The sequence below is a fragment of the Mesocricetus auratus genome, unplaced genomic scaffold (assembly GCF_017639785.1).
Source record: "Mesocricetus auratus isolate SY011 unplaced genomic scaffold, BCM_Maur_2.0 Super-Scaffold_100676, whole genome shotgun sequence".
NCBI lineage: Eukaryota > Metazoa > Chordata > Mammalia > Rodentia > Cricetidae > Mesocricetus > Mesocricetus auratus.
Genome location: NW_024429266.1, coordinates 167,419,746 through 167,444,582, shown reverse-complemented (window position 1 = coordinate 167,444,582; position 24,837 = coordinate 167,419,746). Strand labels below are relative to the sequence as shown.

Here is a 24,837-nt window from a genome sequence, read left to right as displayed (position 1 = left end):
AAAATAAGAGCTTGAGTTTATCCTTGGGAAAAATACAAAAGACAAATCAATAAGGATAAAGACTCCAAACATATATGTTACTCCAATTGTGTGGAAAGAGAGGTTGCAACTTGAAGAATGGCTAGACAGATGCAGATTTTTAAGTGGGTAAGTCAAAACCAAAATATAAACATTAATACATTCCAGAGGCAGCATTTTGTAAGAAACAGCTACATCCAAGTGAGCCAAGACTGATGTTATAAAAATCAGAAACTTAGAGCAGGGGCGAGTTGAGCTGAAATTTGGGACTCATAATTGTCGCTGGTCAGCTAGTGCTGAGTCTTTGAGGGATTGCAAGTCAACTTCTGTGGATGTTGGAAACGATTGCTATGGAAACATATTTGCACTGTTGTGATGCACATGAGGAATTAGACTGGTGCTCTGGATGCCAGATAGAGAATAGAAGGTTGGAGTTCTTCCCACCTTCACCCTTAAGTTTCAGTCTAGCACCTTATAGCAACCTCCCATGTCACAAAATAGAATGGTAGGTTGGAACTGATAGACCACAGCTTAATTAGTGACAAGAGAACAAAAAAGCAAGCCAAGGAAGTAGAAAAGTATTCAGTCAATAGGGGGATGCCACTTTGGCAGGAGTGTTGTTTAGCTAAGCTTTGGTGGTGAATGCTCTGTTCTCAGGATTCTTCACATTATCCCATTACATGTCACAAGCATTCTTAAAGATATGAACTATTAAGAACCGAATTTAACTCAGTGGGAGATGCCATGCTGATAAACTAGCCTACCTTTATCTTAAGCTTAAAAGCCATTTTATAGTAAAGACAAACTATGTTTATTCCTTCTTATGACTACATCTCTGTTTCTCAAGGATTGACCTATGTCCTACCCACAACCTTAACTAGAAACAGTTCTAGACTGCTTGTTCCAGGAAAGGGCACCCATGCCTTTGTTTCAAAGGTTATTATGACCACCTGTTGTTATAACCACCTTGTTATGATCACTTTATTATGACTATCTTGTTATGACCACTTTGCAACTGTGTCTTTGTTTCATGGAGTTGTTATGACCAACTTGTTAAGTTTATATTCTGCTTCTTTAATCCCACCTGTTTACATACTAAGTGGGGTTTGCCCTACTCCTGAACTGTAAAATACCCTTATCTTACCCATGTCTAATGCTGATCTCTTGAACCCTGCTTTTAGGGAAAGACAGCCTATGTACAGGATTTTTTTAAATCTTGCTTTAATTAATTTGGTCATGATTATTAAGATCATTGACCTTCCTTCTCATATTTGTAGGATTAACAATGCCTAGCATGCATAAGGCACTGGATTCCAGCCCTAGCACCCCTTACCCTAAGTTTGAAATATTATTTCCACTAAAAGATTTGATGAGGAAACAGAGGCCAGAGGTTTAAGCTACCTACTAGGGACATACAGGTGGGGAGACTCAGGAGGGGGGCAGATACATCAGTAACATCTGAGATAAATCTTATACATTTTTATCCTCATGCTCAAATTCAAAAATAAGATGATTTACTGTTTAAAAAGGCATTAAAATTATAGTAAATGAGAAATGTAATTTAACAACAGGTCTCCTGACTTAAGGAAGTATTGCAGTAATCAATACTTTATGGTCATATAAGCTCGTATAGATATGACTACAACATCTTTCTTCCTTTACTGTTTGTAAAGTCTTTACTAACTTTTACTTGTTATCTCAAGAATCTTTCTTACCATGTGAGCATAACCACAGACTCTGTTAATGTAGATTATGTTTCCGGAAAGCCTTTGCTTTCTGCACTTTGCTGATGCAGATGATAGTCATCTTTGAGTGAAAATTGTGTTCCCTGCTCTAGAATCAGAACCTGAGCCCAGCCTGCTCCCAATGCATCGATCAGTAGTTTGTTCATTGCCATTGTGTGATGGTTGGACCAAAACTGATCTGAGTGCAGGCACACTCATAGCTTCTCCCAACTCCATTTTTAACCCATAACTGTGGCCTCCCCTCTTTTTAAACCTCACTTGCTCCTTTGTGCTTTCTCTGTAGAATAAGACAAGGCAAAAAGCCTAACTTCTTTTAAAAGTTCTATTAGTGTGTTACATCATGGACAGTTAGGTCATGGACAGAATCATGGGCAGCGAATCAATTCAGCTAAGTCAATATCTGGATAGAAAATGAGATGTTTTTGAATGCACTGTAAAAAGAACAGTAGGATGGATAGACTTATCTGCCACAAGACTGTGAGGCTGTGGGTTTCATCTGGACTCTAGCTTCCTTTTGCATTGAGCTCTAACCACCTAATTCCTGCCATTCAAATGAGTGCCTATCTTATTGGTCAATATTTCATTTTTGCCAGCACTGGGTTTGTAGTTAGTATGCATGGCCACACTCACTCACACCATTCCTCTGCTTGTGATTTGGCTGGAAATCAAATCCTATTTTTCAATTCTGGACAGAAAAGTTCAAAAATCTAGAAGCTTCTCAGAGAGACACCTTGACACTTTGCCTTGAAATTCTTAGCTCCCCATAATTCATATCTCAGAACCTCTGGTTATACCATCATGTTTTCTTGGATTCTTACCTTCCGGCATCCCTCTTATAAGGACCCATCAGACTACATGGAGCTCACTCAGACAACCAAGATAGTTTTACCAACTCAAAGTTTCTAATTTGGCACATTTACAAGTGCCCTTTTGTCATGGAAGGTTAAGAATATTTATAGGTAGACATCTTTGGAGGGCCATTATTCCTTGCAATATACATCCACCGTCTCATCTCTTTATCATTTCCTGCAATTTCCATGGAAGAAACTCTTCTTCCTACACTGCCTGTTTTCCCTGTCCTATAGTAATTCCCTTCACTGTGTTCATTAGTTTAGGAAGCTTCTCTTTGCAGACAGCCTGGCCTAGATTGCTTTCCCAGCTCCACATCTTCAGGGCTGTGGCACCCCAGTCATGGGATGTCAGCTCTTTGGTATATTTGGGCTGGTGTATAGATGCCTACGTTTTGGGCAACTGAGGTCATTAAGTGAAACTATGGAAAGAAGTGTCTCCCAGGGCCTGACACATAGAAAGCATTCTGTGGATATAGGTTATCACAGTCATTAGTGTCAGTATCTGCTATGTTTCTGGCCTGGCTTGGGGTCTGGGGTCCATGATCACCTGAAAGATGGTTGAGCCTTTCTGCTGAGTCATTCTTTTCTGGCTTGAATTAGGTTCAGCCATTTCTTATCAACATCCTATACTTTTACTCTTCACTGAGCATAAAAAGATGAATGAGGCATAATCTACATTTCCAATGCTCATTCTTCAGGGCAAGACAAGCAGAACATAAGAACAACAAGTCATGTGGCTTGGAGGTTTTAGCCTATAAGTCCAGCACTCAGGAAGCAGAGGCAGAAAATCTTAAGTTTGAGGCTATCCTGGACTACATAGTCAAGTCACACCTGGACAATATAGTAAAACCCTGTTTCACAAAACTGAAGAAAAAAAGGAAGGAAGAAATGGAAGGAAGATAGAGGAAAGAATGGCTTCAAAATAATGTGGGAAATAGCTTTTTCCTTGAAAAATATCAGGAAAGATTCCAGCTAAGAGCCGATTGAACTGAGTGGGGCAGAAAGTAACTTTTTAGGATAAAGGTTAAATTATAAGCATTTTGCACTCTGTGTATTTATTGATTATATCCCTACCTGAGGCATTTGGGTCTGTTGCTGTCATCAGCAAGATTCATGCATGGGTGTTTTGGAATAATAAGAGTTTCACCACCTGTTTTCCAGCCCAAGCCTGGCAAAGAAAAGGGTCGTGCATGAAAGGGGTGAGTGGGAGGGTGCTCTGCTTTGCCTGTGGCAGCACAGCGTAAATACAAGCAGCACAGACTGTGCGCTGGTTAGAAAATGGAGGCTTCTCAACCACCTTGAGTCAGCCCAGGGAGATACCAGATGACAAGAAAATGGCCACATGCCAAGTCTAAGAAGGCATCAGGCTGGGCCACCAGCCATGAGTCTCTCATTTTCTAGACCCTGACTGGGGACAGCAGAGCAGGAGAACTAATTCAACCTACCTTGTACACACATGCTGTTCGAAGCAAAGGACCTTGGGAAGATGATAGCCAAGATAAGTGCAATAGCAGAATAGTATCTAAGAATCCACCCACATAACAATCGGCCTTTGCGTATCTTCAGCAGCATACAGCAAGAGTAGCAATTAAAACTAAACCACCAGAAGATGGTGCTGATGCAGTAGAAGTGCAGAGGTAGAGTTTCCTTCCAGAAAGTACTGGGGATCTTTCTGCTTCAGGCTTGTCTCAACAGAAAACCTACAATATTGCCAAAACACTAGGTGACTGCCAGACTCCTTGACAGACTGCAAAATTGAAGTCTGTAGAAAATTTTGATCATGCCCCAGTCTTATTTTATGAAAATCAAATTTTAAATCATCTGTATTTGTAAATTTTCCTAATAGGTAGTCTTTAAGTTAACATCAAATTGATAACCTGTGAGCTCGTGTCTACTTACTGGTTCTTCTCCTGTTGTGGTCACACAATAGCTGACAACAAGGGATTCTGCCTCATAGTCTGAGTGTACAGTCCATTATGGTGGGGAATTCAGGGTAACAGGAGCATGAGGCAACTGGCCACACTGTGACCAGAATCAGGAGGCAGAAGGAGATGAATGTTAGTGTTCAAGAGGACCCTAGTCAATGGAATGGTGCCATCCATAGTTTCCACCTCAGTTACTTAGAAACTCGCAGACATATTCAGAAGTTTATCTACTAGGTTATTCTACATCCTGTCATCTTGTCAAGTTGATAGTCAATACATTAACCATTAGAGCCTACAGTCTTCAAAGAAAAGCCTAGCATCTGGGATATAACTTCAATCTGTCTGAGAAGACCTTGGAGCCAACAGCTGGCTCATTGCCTATTGAGCAATATATATATATATATATATACATACATATATATATGTATGTGTGTATGTATATATACATATATGTGTGTATATATTTGCATATATGTGTATGTGCGTATATATGTATATGCTAGTGTGTTTTGACACTCAGTCCCCAGGTAGTAGCGCTGTTTGGAGGTTCTGTAATCCTTGGGAAGTAGAACCTAGCTAGAAGAAGTGGATCACCAGATGGCAGGCCCTGAGGTTGTTTCTTGTCCCATTTCTCCTCCCTGATCTTCAAAGACACAATCAAGCAGCTCCACTTGCCCATGATGTTACAGCTGAGAGATGGTCCCACCATGTCTTATCCTCCAAGAACCTTCCCCTTTTAAGGTGCTTCTCATTGGGTCATAGCAATGAGAAATGTGACTAATAGTTTATGCTTTTAAAAAAAGCATGAAACAGTGATTTAAGTGAAACCAACGTTTGTGTGAACAAAGCAAAGGAATGGTACCACAGGGCAACAAGAAGCAAGAAGGTGGTCACAGATTCATAGTAAGAGAAGGAGTCTGAGTTTGGTCTAGGCAGTAGTTGAGCAAGATCCAGTAAGATAGGACGAACGTTAGAAAGACAGAGTGAACAAAGATGTAAGGAGGATTAAGGAGACAAGGCTGCTACTTGATATTTCAGCTCTTGCTAAAGTAGTTTCTCCTACTTCTCTTAATGAAAACGTACAGAGAGTCCTGATTCCTGTCCCCTAAAATAGAGTCTAAAAGGAGTGGTCTCTTCAAATCATGTGTGATACATAGACTCTTGATAGAATATGTGTTTATATACCATTAGTGTCAACCTTTACATTCCTAGATTTTCAAAATGTGTATTAAAATATAAGCTTTTAAGTTGATGATTTAAAAAAAAAAAAAGACAAGGCTGTAGACATGAATGCCGACTCAGATGCTGAGACAAGGCTGCAAAGACATGGACTGGAACTGAGATACCGAAGGTCCTTCAGGCTGCGCTTCTGTCTTACATGAAAACTGACTTGCAGTGACAACATATTAGGAAAGGTTGAGAACAGACTTCGCAAGAATGCTATAAAATTCAAAGAAACCACATACAAAGCACACGTGTCAATTTTTAATTAGAGTTATGTCTTTAACAAACACTTTCTCACCTGTGAGTGACAGATCAGAAGTAACTTATGACTTAGAATCAAGTGCCGGCCAGCCTGCCAAGAATCTCAGATACATTCTTGCTGGACAGCTTCTGTGATTGTGATTAGGGAAGGCATAATGCAGCCAAAGAACTACTGCCACCTAGTGACATTACAGTGTCATAGCACAATACCTTGCTCACATTTGTCAAGTCACCTGTATAAAAAAAAACAGTGTACTATGAGTCACATAAATCACATCACTAATAGGCAACTATTGTAGTATGTGTTAATACTTTATATATTTACTGTAATATACTTTAATGGATATTTTATAGAATATTTCTTCTGCTTGCTTTTTTTTTTTCAAGTTAAATTTAAACGGGGGCAGGCAGGTCCTTCTGGAAGTACTCCAGCAAAGTCTTTGTGATCATAGGAGGTCACACTCCAAATGTTACTGCCCTGAGGACTCTCCAGAGGGACATGATACAGATGGTGGTAAGCTTGGTCCTGTGTCGGCATCAGGTAGTGTATGTGTGTGTGTGTGTGTGTCTTAATTTTCATCAAACAGAAATAAGCTTAGAAATTTCAAGTGTATAATTTAAAGTATAAGAGTAGATTATAAAATTCAAATTAAATAATCAAAAATTATTCTTAATAGCTCACAGGGTTAAAAGATTTCACAGTACGAAACTTTAATGCCTAAAGAAAATGTCTTTATAGATTTGGAAGAGTCTGTGTGTCATGTTTACAAAGTCTACAGGTGTGTGCACAAGGTCTCCCATCTTTATACCCATTCATCACTTATTCACTGACTCACCCAGAAAATAACTCATCGGACTGGAAGCTTCTGTCAGAGCATTGGCTTTCCACTATGTGCCAGTTTCCAAACTTAGTGCCATACCCTCACTCTGATTGGTTCCACGAGGACTTAACATTGTATTCTAACTGTCTGTCATATTCAGGACAGCAACACTGCATACAAGCTTTATCCTAGGAGTCAAGGACTAAACCGTGTAACTTAGATGTCTGGCAGACTGTAGCACTCAGATTCATAGAAAATTGAAATCGCTTAAAGATACATTCTTTGAGTTTATTCCTGTGGCTGAGTGAAACATAATCACACACACATGAAAACCATGCATTTAGCCCTACCCACACTGTGAGGGATACTATTCTTCCACCCCAACTGGGACAGAGCCTAAGGATTTGCTTTGGCCAACTAAATATGAGGAGAAGCTGTTATGCTTCCCTTGGAAGCGAAGGCATCTAGGTGACAGTGATTCCTTCCTTCTGCTGTGGCAGCTAGTGACTGTAGAAGAAAATCCCAGTAAGGAGGTGCTACAATATCGAAGTAGCCTCATGATCCTCCAACAGAGCTGATAGTGGCCTGGAAAGCCCCCACACACACTCTATTTGAGCAAAAAGTGAACCTCTTTAGCATTGAACTAGTGGTATTTTGTCATTTTTAGGGACGTAACACCATGAAAACAGAGCCAAGGAGAAAGATGTAGAAATCGTGATGTAAACAGTGAGGGAGAAAGTGGAACCTAGGGTCCTTTCCCTGTTTTATGCTCGCCTCTCTGCAGTGATCCTTGGCTCTAGTGGAAGTGTCACATGCCATTGAGAATATCCAGGTGACTCATGAAAAATTCTATAAAAAAGTTTAAGAGCCATAAATTGCCCAACATTTTGCCATCTTGCAAAAATCTTCACTACTTTACCTGTCAAGTCAGAGATGGATGCAGTGGTAGAAGGTCTCAGTAAATTGCAGCCTTAAGTATTGTCGCAAACAATCATTTTTCACAAATAACCCAACCTCTACGGAACATACATAGGCTCTGGAGGACCAGCAAATATTACAGCAGCTGTGAAAGCTGTATATAACAATTTCCTCAAACCCTGCATTATTCTACATATAACTGAAATATGAGAGCCATTAATAAAATTGTTGACACTGAAGGGGCTCTGATAGATGCACTGTCTCTGATTATATTCCTGCTTGCAGAAAAGGTTTCCCCCTTTCCTCCTCTCTAGACCTGTGCAGAGCAGACAAAAATCCATCTTTTATCTACCTGTAACTGGGATTTGCAGCATAAGATGCTGAAGTACACATCTCACTTCAATAGCTGCCAGACCCAGCACTTGACACAAGGACACACACAAGCACATGATCATGGTTTCTTAATACTCGGGGCTGTGATCCAAGAAGCATGCTGGCTTAGGTCTTTTTTCTCCCCCAGTGATATTTCTTGTGATACTAAAAGATAAAGCTACGGATAAATGAGTCCATACGAAATGGATGAAATGATGAAAAAACAAGACAGTGAATTTGAATGGAGGAGAGATAAAAGAAGAGAGAACAGTAAAAGACATACAAATGGGACCTCTGGTGATTCTAGTGCAGAGACAGACAGACAGACAGACAGAGGCACAGAGAGAGAGTGAGAGAGAGAGAGAGAGCAGAGAGAGAGAGAGAGAGAGAGAGAGAGAGAGAGAGAGAGAGAGAGAGAGAGAGAGAGAGAGATGGCCTGTGCTTTTCTAGGATTACAGTGGTCCTTTCTTGCCCAAACAGTTCTTGATTGACTCAAGGTTCAGACAACTTTAAAGGCACTTTTGATGGAAGCGCTGGAGAGTAAGAGCTTCCTTATTTAGAAACTAAGCACTTAGGGTTAGGGAAAAGGTTCAACTAGTAATGTGCTTGTTCTGCAAGAACTTGAGTTCAGTTTTGAGGCCCTGAGTTCAATCTCAAGAATCTATTTAAAAAACATTTTTTTTAATCCAGGCATGGGGGTTGGAAGGATTCAGGCATTATGCTGGCATGCTCTTATTACCTAGCACAATGCACTCAGGCAGTAGTAGTCTGGACGCAGGTGCAAAGAACCCCTTTAAAAGAAAGAACTCCGCCCACTCAAGTTCTCTTTCTGGCTCTTGTCTCTCAGCTCTCTTCCTGCTCTCTCTTCCCGCCATTCCCCTGGAGCAGACAGGACTTTGCCTGTTTGCCTCTTCTGTCCTCTCTCTGTGTCTGTGTCTCTTTCCCTCTTTTCTCTTTCCTTCCCCCTCCCTCCCCTTTCTAATAAAACTTCTCACTTAAACTCTGTCTGCCTGGCGTGTTGCCCCCCCCACTCGGTCACCCCCGCCTGCCATGGAATCTGCCATGGTCCCCCATGCAAGGACCCCCCTTAAAGTTTTATCATAACAGTGTTAAGCTTCATTTGTAATGCCATCCAACACTGCAGAGGCAGTCAGTGGATCCTTGGGGCTCACTGGACAACCAGCTCTGCCTCATTGTTTATTTCCAGGTCAATGAAAGACATTGACTCCATAAGCAAGGTGAGTGGTTCCTAAGTAATAAAATCCAAGGTTGATTTTTGGCCTCCACACTCACTGGCACACATGCTTCCCCATGCACCAAAAAGTGTGAATTCACACATACACAAATAGACATAAAATAGAAACCAGATGCTTGCTGTATATAGATTATTCTACAGATAAACAGTTGATTGAAAATCTGCAAACTCTAACTTGAGCCTGTGGTGTGTGTGTGTGTGTGTGTGTGTGTGTGTTTGTGTGTGTGTGCAGATACTCACATTTCTGGATGGTAACTGTGTGTGTGTGTATACATTTCTGGATGGTAACTGTGTGTGTATGTAGATACATTTCTGGATGGTAACTGTATGTGTGTATACATTTATGGATGGTAACTGTGTGTGTGTGTGTGTGTGTGTGTGTGTGTGTGTGTAGATACGTTTATGGATGACTGGGTTGAACTCTTTATTCTTTCTTTCACATTCATCATCTATTCTCTTGCCTCTCTGCTGCTTATGCGCTCAGACAGTGTAGAACTGAATGGCCCTTTCACTATCTAGAACAAAACCTTAACATTACTAACTCATCGCAATTGTTCATGCAGCTGTTGTTAACTTGATCACAAAAGGCATCAACGTTGCATGCATTATTAACGAGGACATGTCTTGGACACTACTTGATCTGCTATTGATATTGGGTAAACTGAGTCCTGAGGCTATAAAGGTGGTTTTGCCAAGGCCACAGAGTGATTCAGGGATAGAAGGCAGAGTGATGTGGACTTGACTGGGACACTCTTGCAAAAAGGTTTTCAGCTGTGGCATTTCAATGTCTTAAAACCTCAGATTATCAGTGTTCTCTGTGTGTTTTTTTTTTCCCTTTCCCCTCATTCGCTACCTCCAACACTTCCTTCTTTATGTATCTTATATCATTCTCTTTTTCCAGTTTTCTTTCTTCAGTGCAAACATGTTGGGAAGACATTGCCAGTGCTAAAAAAAAAATTCTCTTATGGCATATTTTTAATTCTTTTACCACATATTGATCCGTTTTCTCTTAGTGAAGCCATTATCACTGGGCTAGTTTATACCCTGAAAGTTTTATTTTTCAGGTGATTATCGGCCTTTTGCTGTTCTTGCAAATCTTTGCCTCATATTGATGCCGGTTAATTTGTGGCTATATACGAGGGCCACTGAAAACTGAAATCGTTTTAAAAATCAGCTGTATTCCAACTGTCCCTGGAACTGTCGATGTGTTTTCCGAATATTCCTTTCCATACTTCCGGGCAGAAGGGGCTGTTGTGTAAGGAGGTTTGTTTGCTCAAGGTGGACACTAAAAACTCAGCCTCAAATTCTCGGCCGGGTGTGGACAGTTTTAGGTCTCTTGCTGTTCCTCCCTAGGCACAGTCCTGAGCCCTCCGCTGGGTCGCTGTCCGCCTTGGAGCCGCCAGGGGGCGCCGTGACCCGGAAGCGCGGCGGCGGCTGGGCGCAGACCCTCCCCCTGCGTCCCGGCACCGCCCTGTCTCCCAGGCTCCTCTGCGGGTAAACAGACATGGCCGACGAGGGAGATCGCCGGGGCGCTGCGCACAACATGGGCAACCACCTGCCGCTGCTGCCTGGTAACCTCCGGGACGGGCGTCTGGCCACGGGTGGAGAGCGAGACCCGGGGCCGACCCCACGGGGAGGACAGGGACAGCAAGCCGGATGCAGCGGCGGGTGGGGGGAGCCTCGACCGCTGCAGCCCTGCGCTTTCCTCCCGGCTTCTGTCTCCTTGGGCTGGGGGCTGGGGGGTGGATTTGGGGGGCAGGGGACTTTTCGTTTCCCGGAGCAGGGACCCAGTCCTTACCGTCCTTTTCCTTAACACGCCTCCGTGGAAATTCTCTGGAGCCGGGGGACGTCGGGAACCGGGTTACCTTAGTGGCCGTTGCTTTCCCTGTCTTTAGTAAGACTGACAGCTGACACGGACTGAGCCCTTAACGCGTCACTCGCCACGAAAGGGAGCGCTTTGCGTGCGTTTCTGCTTTTAAGGAGACACCTGTCACCCCTGTTCAGAACCTCGCTGGCGAGGACAGATGTGTCAACGAGTTGTTAAATTGTGTGTGCAATTAAATAATATGGAAAGTCGCACGGTTGCAGAGACAGGGCCCTGCGGTGTGCCAGTCTGTCGACACAACAGGTATCGCTTAACTACCTCTCTGTCGAGGCCGGACTTGGTGGTTTTTCGCAGGTCTGAAAATAATATGCTTGCATGTTACCGGTCAAGAGAGTGGTATTGCCAGTTGCTCTTTCCTGATCGCTTTATGCCCATATACTTTGTGACAATTTACGTTGCAGTACTGAGCATTAAACGGACATGAACTAGGGGGTACATACTAGTCCTAGAATGCTGTAGACAGCACAGACCATTTCCCGAGTCTTTTTGGTCATAAACCAGGCAGTGTGTTAGCCTTTTGTTTGAATGAAAACCATCACCATACACACCAGTCTACTTTAAGGAGGTTCACGTTTGTGGTGAGGCTATTGAGAGTAATTATAATCTCAGGTGCAGCTCCTTTAGGGCCGGATAAACAAGTGCTGTTAGGGTATCTGGGGTTTGTTTGATTCATTGCTATGCTGGATCAGATACCAGGGTCTTCCAAATCCTCTGGAGCTGTGTCTCCAACTCCTCTTGTGATTCTTCGGGGGTAGGAATTATTCTGGGGTTAGAGCACTTGAAGAATAATCTTAGGATGTAGATTTACTTAGGGTGCAGTTGTGGACTGGGTTAGTTGTAAGTTGTTGAAAACTTGCATCTTTGATCATTTGAGTTTGGAGCTTTTTTGTGGATTGTGAAGAAATAATTTCAGGTTTCAATTAGTTGCCTAGGGAAAGCTGTGCTGTGGGTATGAGTCTGTTCCTTGGTAGTAGTTTAGCTTGAAGAGGGGGGAATGCTGGGTGCTGTGCCAGCTCATAGAAGGCACCTTTTGTCTAAGTCATTGGTTGCTTGTGCAGCGGTACTCGGTAAAGGTAGGTAAGTCATCTTCCAACAGAAGAGATTGCAGTGGCATCCGCTCCCCTGTGGGTGTGCCAGAGGGTTAGGGAGAGTGGAGTAGGAGGATGCTCGTGTTCTGCTGGCATCCACCAGAGGCTCCTGCATGAGTCGTCAGGAGCCCTGAAAAGTCCGTGTGTAGTTTCTCAATTGACAATATAAGAAGTAAGAGGCCCCTAGATGTTGTAGATGCAGAATAATGGTTTTCCAAATTGTAAGGGTTTTATTTCTGGAGAAATTTTGGCTTGCCTGCCCTCTGAATCCATGTAGTGGAACTGTTTTGAGAAGTGACCATCTTTAAGTGCTAAGGAAATTGCTTAACATTTTTACGTGTTGCTGGACAGATTCGATGCTCAAAGATAAACATTTCCAAGTTTATGAGAATGGCCACCATATATAACAAATGCCTTTAAAGAGTAAAGGTAGAAAATGTCAGGTGTAAATTTCGTACAACTGCAGCCCTTGAGCTAATAGCAGATACTTTAACTTTGCTGTAATAAGAAGAGAATGGCTGTCTCCAAATGTCAAGTAAAACTCAGGTTTTTAGAGTTGTAGGTGAAAAAAATTTGCATTCAGAATGTTTTTCTCATCATTTTAGTTTCGTCTTTATCTTTTGATGAAACTTCACTGTTGTCAAGAAAAACATCAACTACCTGCGTGCAACTTGCAATAGTCACGTTCTTCTCTCTAACAAAACCTTATATCTAGGAATTCATAATAAATATAAAGTTCCAAGCATTTCCTTTAGTGTAAAATCTTTGTTTTCTGTTAGGGACATATTTACAGGTGGTTTTATATGAAAATAATTTTCATAATGGAAAAGCTGACCTATTTATATTCAAACCTTATGCATTTAAAAGTTTTGGGGGGAGGCAGTTAAAAATATATGAACAGAAAAGAGATTTAGTGGGTTTTGATTCTAGTTAGGCCAGTGTTTCCCAACCCTAAAACTGTCAACATTTCAAGCTGGAGAATCCCTTCTAAAATGTCCCTTAAGCAGTACAGGAGCTTAACTGTATGCCTGGACAATACCTAGTATGGATTCCAAGGATTTTTCTAGTCGGGACAGTTTAAGATATCTTAAGACAGTTCCAAATATCATAAAGGGACAAAATTATCCTTGGAGTGGGAAATGAACCCATAGTTGGCAGGAAAAGAACAATTCCTACTTACTAGAGTAACACCTCTGTAAAGTAGTGGTTTGTTTTGATGTTTCGGCTTTTATCTCTGCCCTCGGTAGCATCAGGCTTTAAAGTAGGTCAGCTTACTTTTTATAATTAAAAATAAAATGCAGCTAGACTTCTTAAAGCTTCTTTAAAATCTACTTTTCTTTGAGAAAACATTATTTTTAAAGTTAAAATGACGAAGCAATGTTTGCATGAAAATAATTGCAAACATTTCACTTTTAAATATGATGGTGACTGCAGGAAAGTTGTCAGTGGGAAAGCAGTGCCCTCTGCCAGGTTTTAATGGAATTGTTTTCCAGTTTAACTAACTGATCTTTCTTGCCTGCTTATTTCTCCCTTGCTTTCTTTCTCACAGAGGAACAGCTAAAGTTTGAAAAATCCTCAGAGATTATCGTATTCAAATCTTTTTTTTTCCCTTTAGATGAGGAAGCTAAGCTTTAAGCAGTTGGAATTTATTATGTAAGTGGTCAGAATTAGTTTTGATAGAGAAGAAAAAAATGAATCCATACAGGAGAATTGAGCATAATTTAGCTGTTGGAGTGTAAGGCTGTATATACCTGCGGATCTGTGTTCTAAAACTGCAGTGCAAAAGGAGAGGGAAAAGGGAAAATTACAGCAAAGGAGTCTGATGGCAATTTCCCCAGCCAGGCGATCAAGGAAACATCAGCCCCTAGGTCAGCTTGACTGTACGTGCCCTTGATGTGAGGCGAGGAAACGCCACAGGACCTCAACTGAATCCTGAGAATTACAGCCAGCTGATCCTAATTGATGGATGCTGTTCGAAGTACCTGATCTGTGCTCCAAGTGATCAGGGTCTCCCCAGACACGGAAGAATAGAACAATTGGCCTGCCAGAGGCAGCAAGAGAGCCATGATACCTAAATACAATGTGGTACCCTGGAGGGGAGTCTATCACAGGAAGTGGAGATTATCTAAAAAATCTAAGGAAATCCAAATAAAATAAGAAATGTAATTAATAGTAATGTGCCAGTATTGATGGCTTAATTGTGACAAGATTACCAAATGAATGCACGGTGCTAACTGGAGGAAGATAAAGTCTTGGCATACTAGAATTCTATTTTCCCAACATTCCTATGATCTTAAGTGTTCTAAAATAGTTGATTTTTAAAAACGGGTGAAAGGAGAAAAGTGCAGTCGGGCAGAAGGAGCCTAGCTCCTCTTTCTGCTGCCTCTGTACCTACAGCTCTCTTGATAATAATGTCTCTCCTCAGGGCAGAGAATGGGAAGGGAACAGAGCTGGCTTTGTTTTGAATCTTGGTTTTTTCTTCTCTTATTCTACTTCAGCAGAGAGTGAAGATGAGGAAGATGAAATTGAAATGGAAGTCGAAGACCAGGATAGTAAAGAAGCCAGAAAACCAAACGTCATAAACTTTGACACCAGTCTGCCAACGTCACATACAGTATGTAATTTAGTCATTAAACTAATACAGTAGATGGACAGTTAACTGTGCTTGGAATTTCCTAAATGCAAGTGACTGAAGGATTCCTATATATTAGCTGACCCTTCAACTAGTGGATGAGGACGGGCATGTAATTACATGTTTAGGCATGTAATTTTACAAATTGAAACAATGTAATACTATAGTCTCATGTAATTCTTGGCTATTTTCTAATATGCAACCTTAACTTTAAAAGTCATCCCGGGTATGCCTCTTTGAAGAATTGTTTCTTTCTGAATGATTCTACTAGTAACTGAGCCATTAAGAGTGTATTCTTGGGTACTGCTGGGATGTGGGGTGGAATTCTACATTCTGTCATAAGAATTGTCATATTTGGACATGGGTTTTTGGTTTAAAAAAGATATTTTGAGCTACAAAATACCAACACGAGATTCTTCATTAAAAACTAGGAGTTCTAACAGAAAATACTAGATCAAAAATTAGAGTTTGATAGAGATGTGCTTATGTGACCAGGCTTATGTAGATAAATGTGTGCTGTCTGTGTAGTTCTTTGACTCTGCTTTATTCTTAATCTGCTAAGATGTATTAAGTGTCTCTCTTGACTCTGTGTGTTCTTAAATAGTATCTGGGAGCTGATATGGAAGAGTTTCATGGGAGGACTTTACATGACGATGATAGCTGTCAGGTAATTCCAGTCCTCCCTCAAGTGATGATGATCCTGATTCCTGGGCAGACATTACCACTGCAGCTGTCTCACCCACAAGAAGTCAGCATGGTACGGAATTTAATTCAGAAAGACAGGACCTTTGCAGTTCTTGCATACAGGTAAGAGGTTAGGTGAATCTGCCAACTATGCTGCCACCTGTGTTGTCACAGCCAAGGTCAGTGTGGCAGCCATTTCCAGCTGGAGGTTTGCAGAAGATGTTGGATGAGAGTGTGAAGTCAGAGTACACATTGGGGCATCTAATGTTATTTCCATCACTTTGGAAGTCAGGTATTTTACAATTTAGCTGTGTCTGGCTCTTGAAAAACTTGCATGCATTTAATGGAAAGCCTGCCTGGAATCTGAGTTCAGAACTGTTTTTATCAATGACAGCTGGGCTTTTATTTTTCACATAGAGGCTACTTTTCCCTTTCACAACTCACACCTTGTCGTACCAACACAAAACAGTTGATAAACTGAAGCTGTCCTTTAATTAACCTTTGGCAAATGAAGGAACCATATGGTGGAGACAGGAAATGGAAACAGGAAGCCGCCCATCACCCCCCCCCACTCCCAACACATGCACAGTGCTGCTAAACTAGAGGCAACCATCATTGTCTAACAAAGTGGAAGAATGTTTACTTTGTGAAATGACAGTTAAACACTGTTTAGCCCTAGGTCATTTCAGTGACTCCAGAAGTCTGCCTTATTCTAGGCTGCACTGTTTGCCTCCTGGAGCCTTGTGTGTTAGCTTTGCAACGAGGGTTAACTGCTGTAAATTGTTTTCCCATCTGTATTACTTTTGCCAGTTTTGTGTCTTTAAAAGCTAAGCTGACAACTCTTCCTGTACTTTTCGTCTTGGAAGTAATGTGCAAGAAAGGGAAGCCCAGTTCGGAACGACAGCAGAGATATATGCTTATCGAGAAGAGCAGGAGTTCGGAATTGAAGTAGTGAAAGTGAAAGCAATTGGACGGCAGAGGTTCAAGGTCCTTGAACTCAGAACACAGTCAGATGGGTAAGAAACTTCAGACGTTTCAGAGGGAGATGGGTGTTGTGGTAATTCACTGGTTACTGATCCTTGATATTTTATAGCTTCATTAGTTGTTCTCCTTGCCTTCTAAGATAAAAGCCCATAGTTCCCATCCTTGATGTTTAGCAAAGTCATTGTCAAGTGTAAAATTGTAGAGGCTTCACTTTCAGCGTCATCTCTCAGACCAGAATGTGACTTAATGTTGAGTGAGGCTGTGGCATTGCTTAAGAATTATTTCTAGGTGATTGTAATATTCCTCTAGGTTTGAAAACAGTAATATAAGCCCCAAAGGAAGTACTGCTTGAGGTGTGGCTTCTTTGGGATTGAAGGGCCCTCTGCAGCGTAGGAGAATAGAAGGCAAAAGCCAATCAGTGTGCTCACCTGGACAGGTGTGGTCTTGGCAGTGTTCCTGTGCTGCTTGAAAGCTACACTGAGTACATCTGCCAACTGCTTCACCTGAGCTGTACCAGCCAGGGAGGTTTGTGGCTGTTTGCAGTGTGCATTTAAATCTTCTCAAGATAAGTTTTATATGAGGAATGAAGAAACACTTTTGTCTCTGCACAATGTGAAATCCAGAAGTAACACATAGACTTTTTAAAACATAACACATAGAAGGGTGTATTTGACTTAGTATAGGACTCTTCAGAAATCTATTTCTTAGAAGTGTACAGAAAAGGAGTTTAACATCCTGTTGAAATTGAGATTTCTTATTGTCATATCTGAGATAAGTAATTTTTAGTCAGAAAGTTGGAAATATTTGTATTACAAACATTTTATCTGAAAATTATAATATGTAATTTTGATTTTTGGAGAGACAAAGGTTTTCTTTGAACTGGGTTTGCAGATCAATTTGGATTCAGATGCTCCTGGATATTCTTTACACATTACCCGTCTCCACTCATAGGTCATTTGAACAGGCATTACAATGTGAGTGCAAAAATCTTCATTCTGCAGTTTTCCCCAATTTCATGTATTTTTAGAGCCTGTTACAAAATCATGTTATAATCGTGAAATAACTGTCATAAATTCTTAAGGAAGAACCACACACATACACGTACGCATCCCAGGCATGCTGACCAGGGATCATGAAGACTCATTTCACCCCCAGTTCTGAAAGCTGGTACTGCCCACAAAGGCCTGGGGTTATCTAGAGGACATTGGTTCCACAATGTCTTTGGTGCAATAAATTTCTGTCTAGAAACAGGTGTGTGTAAGTATGTATGTATGTAACGCTGTCCAAAGAATATGTGTGTTCCTTTCTTTCTCTGTTTTTGCTGCCTGGATATTAAATGACAAAGAATGAGGGGAGGTTCACAGCCTAGAGATTTGGGGATGGAGAACTGTAATATCTAAGAAATTAGATGTGTTTAGATAATCTGTAGGCTATATGCTGAGTTTTTAAAATAATTTTTGCTTAATTTGTTCCTGCACATTTATTTGAAACTTATAATCCCTTGATTGTACAAGTGAGACTAAAATCTAATTATCTCTTATATTCTATATTAAGATTTATTAAACAATTATTTTAATAATTTCTTGTATGTATATACATATAAAACATTGGGTCCATTTGTTTAAAGTGGGGAACTTGGAAAAATCCTGGTATTTAAAATTGTCCTATATTGAAAAACTTAGTGTATCTTAAAAATGAACAACATGCTTGATTCTCTTTATTTTAGAATTCAGCAAGCTAAAGTGCAAATTTTGCCAGAGTGTGTATTGCCGTCAACCATGGCTGCAGTTCAGTTAGAATCACTCAATAAGTGCCAGATATTTCCTTCAAAACCTGTTTCTTGGGAAGACCAGTATTCATGTAAATGGTGGCAGAAATACCAGAAGGTGAGATACTAATTTCTTATGTATCTTCTAGAACTGAAGAGAGGTTGCTTTTAAGAAGTCACAACTGTCCTGACATTTTCTAGACACTGTAGCTCACTTGATCATAGATGGATTTAAAAACAATTCACAGGCAGTTATTTATGAAAGATAACTTGCAGTCGTGGTGAAATGTCACAATTGTAAGACACTGCTAATATTATACTTATCATGTTTGTATTAAAGGCCTGTGGATCTCAATTCCATGGGAACTTTAGAAAACTGATCACATATTTGGCTTTTGAGTTAAAAACAGCCTTGATTGAAGGGACAAGATTGTTTGGGCTGGCATTCAGAAAAGAATGCTGTCCTTTGACTTCTCAGAGGGAAGTTTTTGTGAGTTGTTTTACAGCATGCTGCTGACCCCAACAGAAATTGACTTGAGAGGGTAAGGTCGTGCTTGTTTAGTGCTGGGAATGTAGCTTAGTGGTTGAGGTCTTGTCTAGCATGTTCAAGGCCTTGCATTTGATTCCCAGCACGGGAGAAAACCCAACGGTGCTTGTTTGGACATTATGTCTTATGCATTCCATTGGCTAAATGAGTTCACCTCTTAAGACAAAAGTGAAAGCTGTTCTGCTTCATCAGTGAGATATGCACTTCATAGTGGGTATATGTGTAAATAGCTTTAGGTATAAAACTTCCTAAATTGATGATTTGCCCATAGCTGAGAAATGTACTAATTTCTATATTTAGGTTTGGTTTTTGTTTTTGCTATTTTCTAAAAACACAAGAAGATTATTTCCATTATAAACATAACAGTTTTGTGAATCATCCCTTACTCTCCATTAAGTTAGAATAGAGGTTTACATTTTGCTGTAGGTAGCATGGCATCCTAAGGTGATGTGTGAATTAGTATATAATTTTCATGGAAGGCTCTCATTTTCTTTTCACTGTTCCATTACATTTAGTATTCTTTTGGAAGACCAGTTTCTAGAGAACTTGGGGCAGAGTGGGTACTTGATGGTCTCACAACTGTTAGGGTTTACAGTTTTACCAAATTCTGTTAGCAATTTATGCATAGTACAATATGCTTTATTTAGTTTTTCTAAACATACTCTACAGAAGTATAATTAGACTGCTTAAACACATGCAAGAAGAACCTTGCAAATAATTTATTTCGGAAACTTTGACATTATTGTTCCATGTTGCGTTGGTCTATCTGTATAGTATGTCCTTTTCCAAACTGGGTATAGAGACTTTCAATGTATCTACCCTTATTTATTTGTCAATACAACAATGGAGAAGTAATGTTCATGATGGTTTTAAGCATAATTCTTGGAATAAGTATGTCAAAAGGTAGTTCTATCGAGGAGTGTCGTTACTAGTTAGTACTGTCACTTGTCTGCTAATCGTTAGTCATTGTGAGGCAAATAATCATACTGAGATGCTTGCTCCCTACAAGTCCTGTCAGCAGCTGTTCATTTCAGCGACTGGCATCTTTTCAGCAGGACTTATTTTGAGATTTATAATTCAGATTTGGATGGCAATGGGAATTCTTAACTACCTGAATTTTCCAAATGAACTCCTCTTTGAAAATTAGTAAGTATAGGAAGGAACCGTAATTACTGACTTATTGGCTCTGTATAACAAATCCTGTCCTGGCCACAGGACCTTGAAATTCTAAACCTGAACTTCAGTTAAGCAAGTATCAGCTTGGCAAGTTTAACTTTGTGTTACTTACTAGTTAAATTCTTCATATTCTGTGACAAAAGTGCATCTGCATGTTTACATTCAATTCAGAAATGTTTTCCTTTGCAAGTGGATTGTCATTGGCTCAATGAGCAAGGAAGCTTCTGCTTATCTGGAGACAGATCACCTGACTTCCTGAGTCTTCTGTCATCCTAGGTTTGCACTCAGTAGCCATCCTGACTGTCAGCAGAGTTACCAAGGCTTTCACAGAAGGAACTCAAGAATGAGGGAGGCACATGAGATTTTAAGAGATTTTAAAAAAGCCTTCAGCCTCATATTTTTCAGATGGTTTTAAGGGTTTCCTTGTTTAAGCTTAGAAGGCCTTAGGGTTCTGAAGTTTGGAATCTTGATCACTAGGTTAAAAAAACAAATACAAAAACCAAACAGACCAAAAAAAAAAAAAAAAAAAAACATTGCTAGCAAATGTATGCTGTATCCAGGTGTCTTGTAAACTCTGTTGTACCTTAGACCCATTCTGTGTTCACCAGAATACAGGCTGTAAAACAGGGAAGTGCTGCAGGGATGGTTGGCTGGGACTTCTGCTAAGGTTGCATACTGAACTTGTCGGTGGACATTGGATTACTTTAAAAATGGACCATGTGTTGCTTGTGTTTAGACAGACCTGGTGTCAGTTCAGTCCTCTTCATAGAATTCATTCCCACTCACTTGTATATCCCACCACAAAGTACAGCTGTAATAGATGTGTCCTTTTTCGATGGCTGAGTAGTAATTAAGGTGGCAGAGTTGGCAGATTGCTAACATGATTTAAGGTAGTTGTTACACTTCTAATAGGAAAGATAAAGGATCCAGGAGAATATGATCTTCCTGGGATACATTTAGTTATCTTTGAATGGATGTAAGCTACCTAGATATCATAAAGTAGTATTGACACTTCCTTAAGTGTTCTATGAACTCTCCCATTCTGACAGTGTAGCAGTAAAGAAGGCCCAATAGACATATGCCTACTCAGCATGTTGTATCTTTTTTTAATTCATTTTTATTTAAATTAAAAACAATCTTATTTTATATAACAGTTCCAGTTCCCTCTCCCTCCCATCCTCCCATTCCCCTCACCAGTCCCACATCCCACCCTCCGTCTACTCCCCAGGGAGGGTGAGACCTTCTATGGGGATCATCAAAATCTGTCAGATCTTTTGGAGCAGGGCCTAGGCCCTTCCCTGTGTATCTCGGCTGAGAGAGTATCCCTCCAAAGGAACGAACCAAAACCCATTCGTATACTAAGGAAAAACACTGGTTTCTCTTGTGTGTGTCAAAATTACATTTTTGCAGTGCACTTTACAATGTCTTCATTGTTCCAGAAATGATCATCTTAATGTGAAAAATATGTTTTACTTCTTAGCCAGATGTGTGTCAGCAACCTAACCTGAAACTTTTTCTTAGATTCTTGTAATTTTGTAATTTAAAGAATATCTAATTTTAGGAAGATTTCTTCCCCAAAGTATAAACCTTGTGGGCTGTGATTTACTTTGTTGTGTTAGCCATTTATAATATCCCAACTCCATAAAAAACAATCAGCACATTGAACAGGTGGTTAGGAGAAGACTGACTCTGTATACATCCTAGCTACTTCCCACTACCAAATTCATGACCTCCTATGCCTGGCTTCACCTACCTTTAAAATGGAGATACTTCTAGTAGCCATGCAGTGTTCGAATAAAAGATAAAGTTCTTGCTATAATGTTAATGGTTTCCATGGTGATTCGTGGTCAGTCATCTGCTCTTATTTGTAACACGTCTTTTAAAATCTGTAATTGAATCATGACAGTAACCCTAGACATAAGGGATATGGTCTTAGACATAAAGGATAACTTACTGGAGAGGACTTAAGTCTTTTGCTCCAATCTATTAAGCTGGATTCCTGAGCTAAGCATGAATAGGAAACCATTCCAGACTGTTTTTAGGTAGCCTGAAATAGGAAGTTTATGCCAGGCTACATTTTTTTTTTTTTCAAGTATCTACTAGTTTGAGGTGTAGCCTATAGGTACTTCAGAAAGTCTGTCTCTAACGTGTGGTAATTCCTAATATTGGCAAATTATCATTTCCCCTTGAAATACACCTCTAATTCAAGAATTTTTCTTTGACAAGATTACTGAAGAAAATACTTTATATAGTCTATAGCAATATTCAGACATTACTAGCCTAGGCATTCCTATCCATTTCCTACCACTGACCCACCCAGAACAGTGAACAGTTCTACATAATCCATCTGTGTTAAGTGCCCCATATTGGCATAATACTTTTTTATTCTTTTGTACTTGTTAAAGCTTAGCTTGTAATGCACAGGAACTTGCCATTGTGTTTTAGTTGCCTACAATACTCAGTACAGCAATATGCCATGTGAGCTTGTAGTCTAGAAGCAATAAGCTGTACTATGTGGTTTAGGTGAGTAGTTAGACCACCCTGATCTCTGTTGAGTGCCATTTGTGACCGGCATTTCTCAGAATGCACTTATCATTAAGGTGTTGAAAGTGTTTGCCGTCTCTCTATACCATTTCAGATAATTTATTGGTAATTGTCTTTTTTAAATTAGAAAATGTTTTTGTAGAACTAATCATTTTTAAATGTTACTATTTATGGTATTCAAATTTTTCCTTGAATTTTCTTAAGAGACATTTTTTGTTTCAGAGAAAGTTTCACTGTGCAAATCTGACTTCATGGCCTCGATGGCTATATTCATTATATGATGCAGTAAGTAACTTGCCAGAAATTTGTCTTTCATAGTCCTGTTATCTTAGCAAAATAAGATGGCACATTTTTGACAACTGAAATTATGAAGGGTCATGTGAAAGTCACACTGTAACTAGGAATTCTTACATCACAAAGTTATTTTCCAAGCAAGTATATTCATATGTATCTCTACATCACTAGCATGTTAACTGATGCCTCTACACAGACTTCTGGTGTCAGAAGTATACAGTCACTGCTAACAAAATCCCTAAGAAAGAATACTAGATAACTTGAAGAATCTTGACTTGGAATACAATAACTGCCTTCAAAGCCCAATTTCTATGAGTTACTGTGTGATTTGAGAGAGATGGGTATAATAGTAGCTATGCACATAGTAAACATTAAACATATAAATGCTAGTTATATTTCTTAGTGAATCCCTGCCAAGAAATCTAGAGAACTGGAAAGATAAAACAAGTAATCTGACCATGTATGATGTATGTATCACTGAAGGAAAACACAGTTGACCTCTGCCCTTCAGCGGCTCTTGAGCCTTACAAAGGTACAGATGCACTCTGGGAAAATGTGTTAATGCCTGCAAAAGGCCAGCACTTTTCTGTAGAAACCAGTTGCTATGTGAAGTGTGTAGACAGCAAATGCAGTGGCAAATCATCATTTACACTGAGCCAGAAAAGGGCTTGAAAAGTCAGAAGAGGCCAGTTCAAGCAGCAGCCTAGAAGAGCATAGAGGCTTTTTGAATCACATACTCTTTGGGATAGACAGCCTAAGGTAAGGGTGAGACACCTGGGAAGTTTGCCTACTTGCTAGTCACAGGAGTTAAGAGTCAACCAGTTCTGCCTTTAAAGAATAGACATTACACCTGGTCTCAGATTTAGTTCCAATGCATGATTTTTAAAGGGGCTGAACCTTATTATGGCTACTTTTATTTTAAACCAGGAAACATTAATGGATAGAATAAAGAAACAGTTACGTGAATGGGATGAAAATCTCAAAGATGATTCTCTTCCTGCAAATCCGATAGGTATGGCAAGTACTGCACACTGTGGCATGTTACTGGGGGAGAAAAAGCCTTTAATATTAATTGGTTTAAACTAAACTTTGAATTTTGAAAAGGCATTTGTATCTCTTTGCTTTGGAAATTTTTTCCCAAGAAGTTAGTATTTTAAGCAACAGAATCTTCATATTTTGTTAAAGTAGACACTTCCTGTTCTTTATAAAGCCTTTACAAGTGAAATCTGCTCCAGAACTTAGCTTTATGTCATCTCTATATTTGTAAGTCAGTTTCATTCAAGTATATGCTTGACATAAGAAAGGTAACTGGAGTAAAAAGTATATATGAATGATTCCTAAGTTTAAAGCCTAAAAACACATCCTGTCTTTTAAGACTTTTCTTACAGAGTAGCTGCTTGTCTTCCTATTGATGATGTGTTGAGAATTCAGCTCCTTAAAATTGGCAGTGCTATTCAACGACTTCGCTGTGAATTAGACATCATGAATAAGGTGAGTAAAGACCACATGTCTGTTGAGTAGATTGTCAGTCAGGTTACACAATACACTGTTGAGATCAGGAGTTACCTCTATTGTGTAGTAATATAGTCATATTCTGGAGAAGCATTTGTTTACCTGTTCTGGTTTGTGTTATAAAGCTTCTCTTGAGTCTTAAATGCTCTGTAATTTTAAACTGTTCCAAATTTTGAGGATTAGGAATGTTTGGACAGTAAAGTCTTATATGTATATGTGTGTATATATGCATAGTCTTGTCTGTGTATGTGTGTGTGTGTACACACATAGTCAGTACACCTTAGAATAATATATATTCAGCCTGAAAATTTGAAATTATTTTACAGTCCTTAA

General features: G+C 39.9%; 1 protein-coding gene across 5 annotated transcripts in view; it reads left to right on the top strand.

Moving 5' to 3' along the window:
- The first annotated feature begins 10,813 nt into the window (after nt 1–10,813).
- Crbn (cereblon) overlaps nt 10,814–24,837 on the top strand; it is a 16,954-nt gene continuing 2,930 nt past the window's right edge. The window contains exons 1-9 of one of the 5 annotated variants that reach the window (XM_040737338.1): nt 10,881–10,961; nt 11,286–11,518; nt 14,865–14,977; nt 15,600–15,802; nt 16,546–16,695; nt 18,390–18,549; nt 22,921–22,983; nt 23,920–24,004; nt 24,368–24,483. In XM_040737338.1, the coding sequence (XP_040593272.1) occupies nt 14,894–14,977; nt 15,600–15,802; nt 16,546–16,695; nt 18,390–18,549; nt 22,921–22,983; nt 23,920–24,004; nt 24,368–24,483 (861 nt within the window). In that variant the 5' untranslated portion in view covers nt 10,881–10,961; nt 11,286–11,518; nt 14,865–14,893. Of the gene's footprint in view, nt 10,962–11,285; nt 11,519–12,136; nt 12,349–14,861; nt 14,978–15,599; nt 15,803–16,545; nt 16,696–18,389; nt 18,550–22,920; nt 22,984–23,919; nt 24,005–24,367; nt 24,484–24,837 lie in introns of those variants that run through there. The other 4 variants (XM_013110398.3, XM_005066183.4, XM_005066184.4 and 1 more) reach the window with 4 other exon arrangements.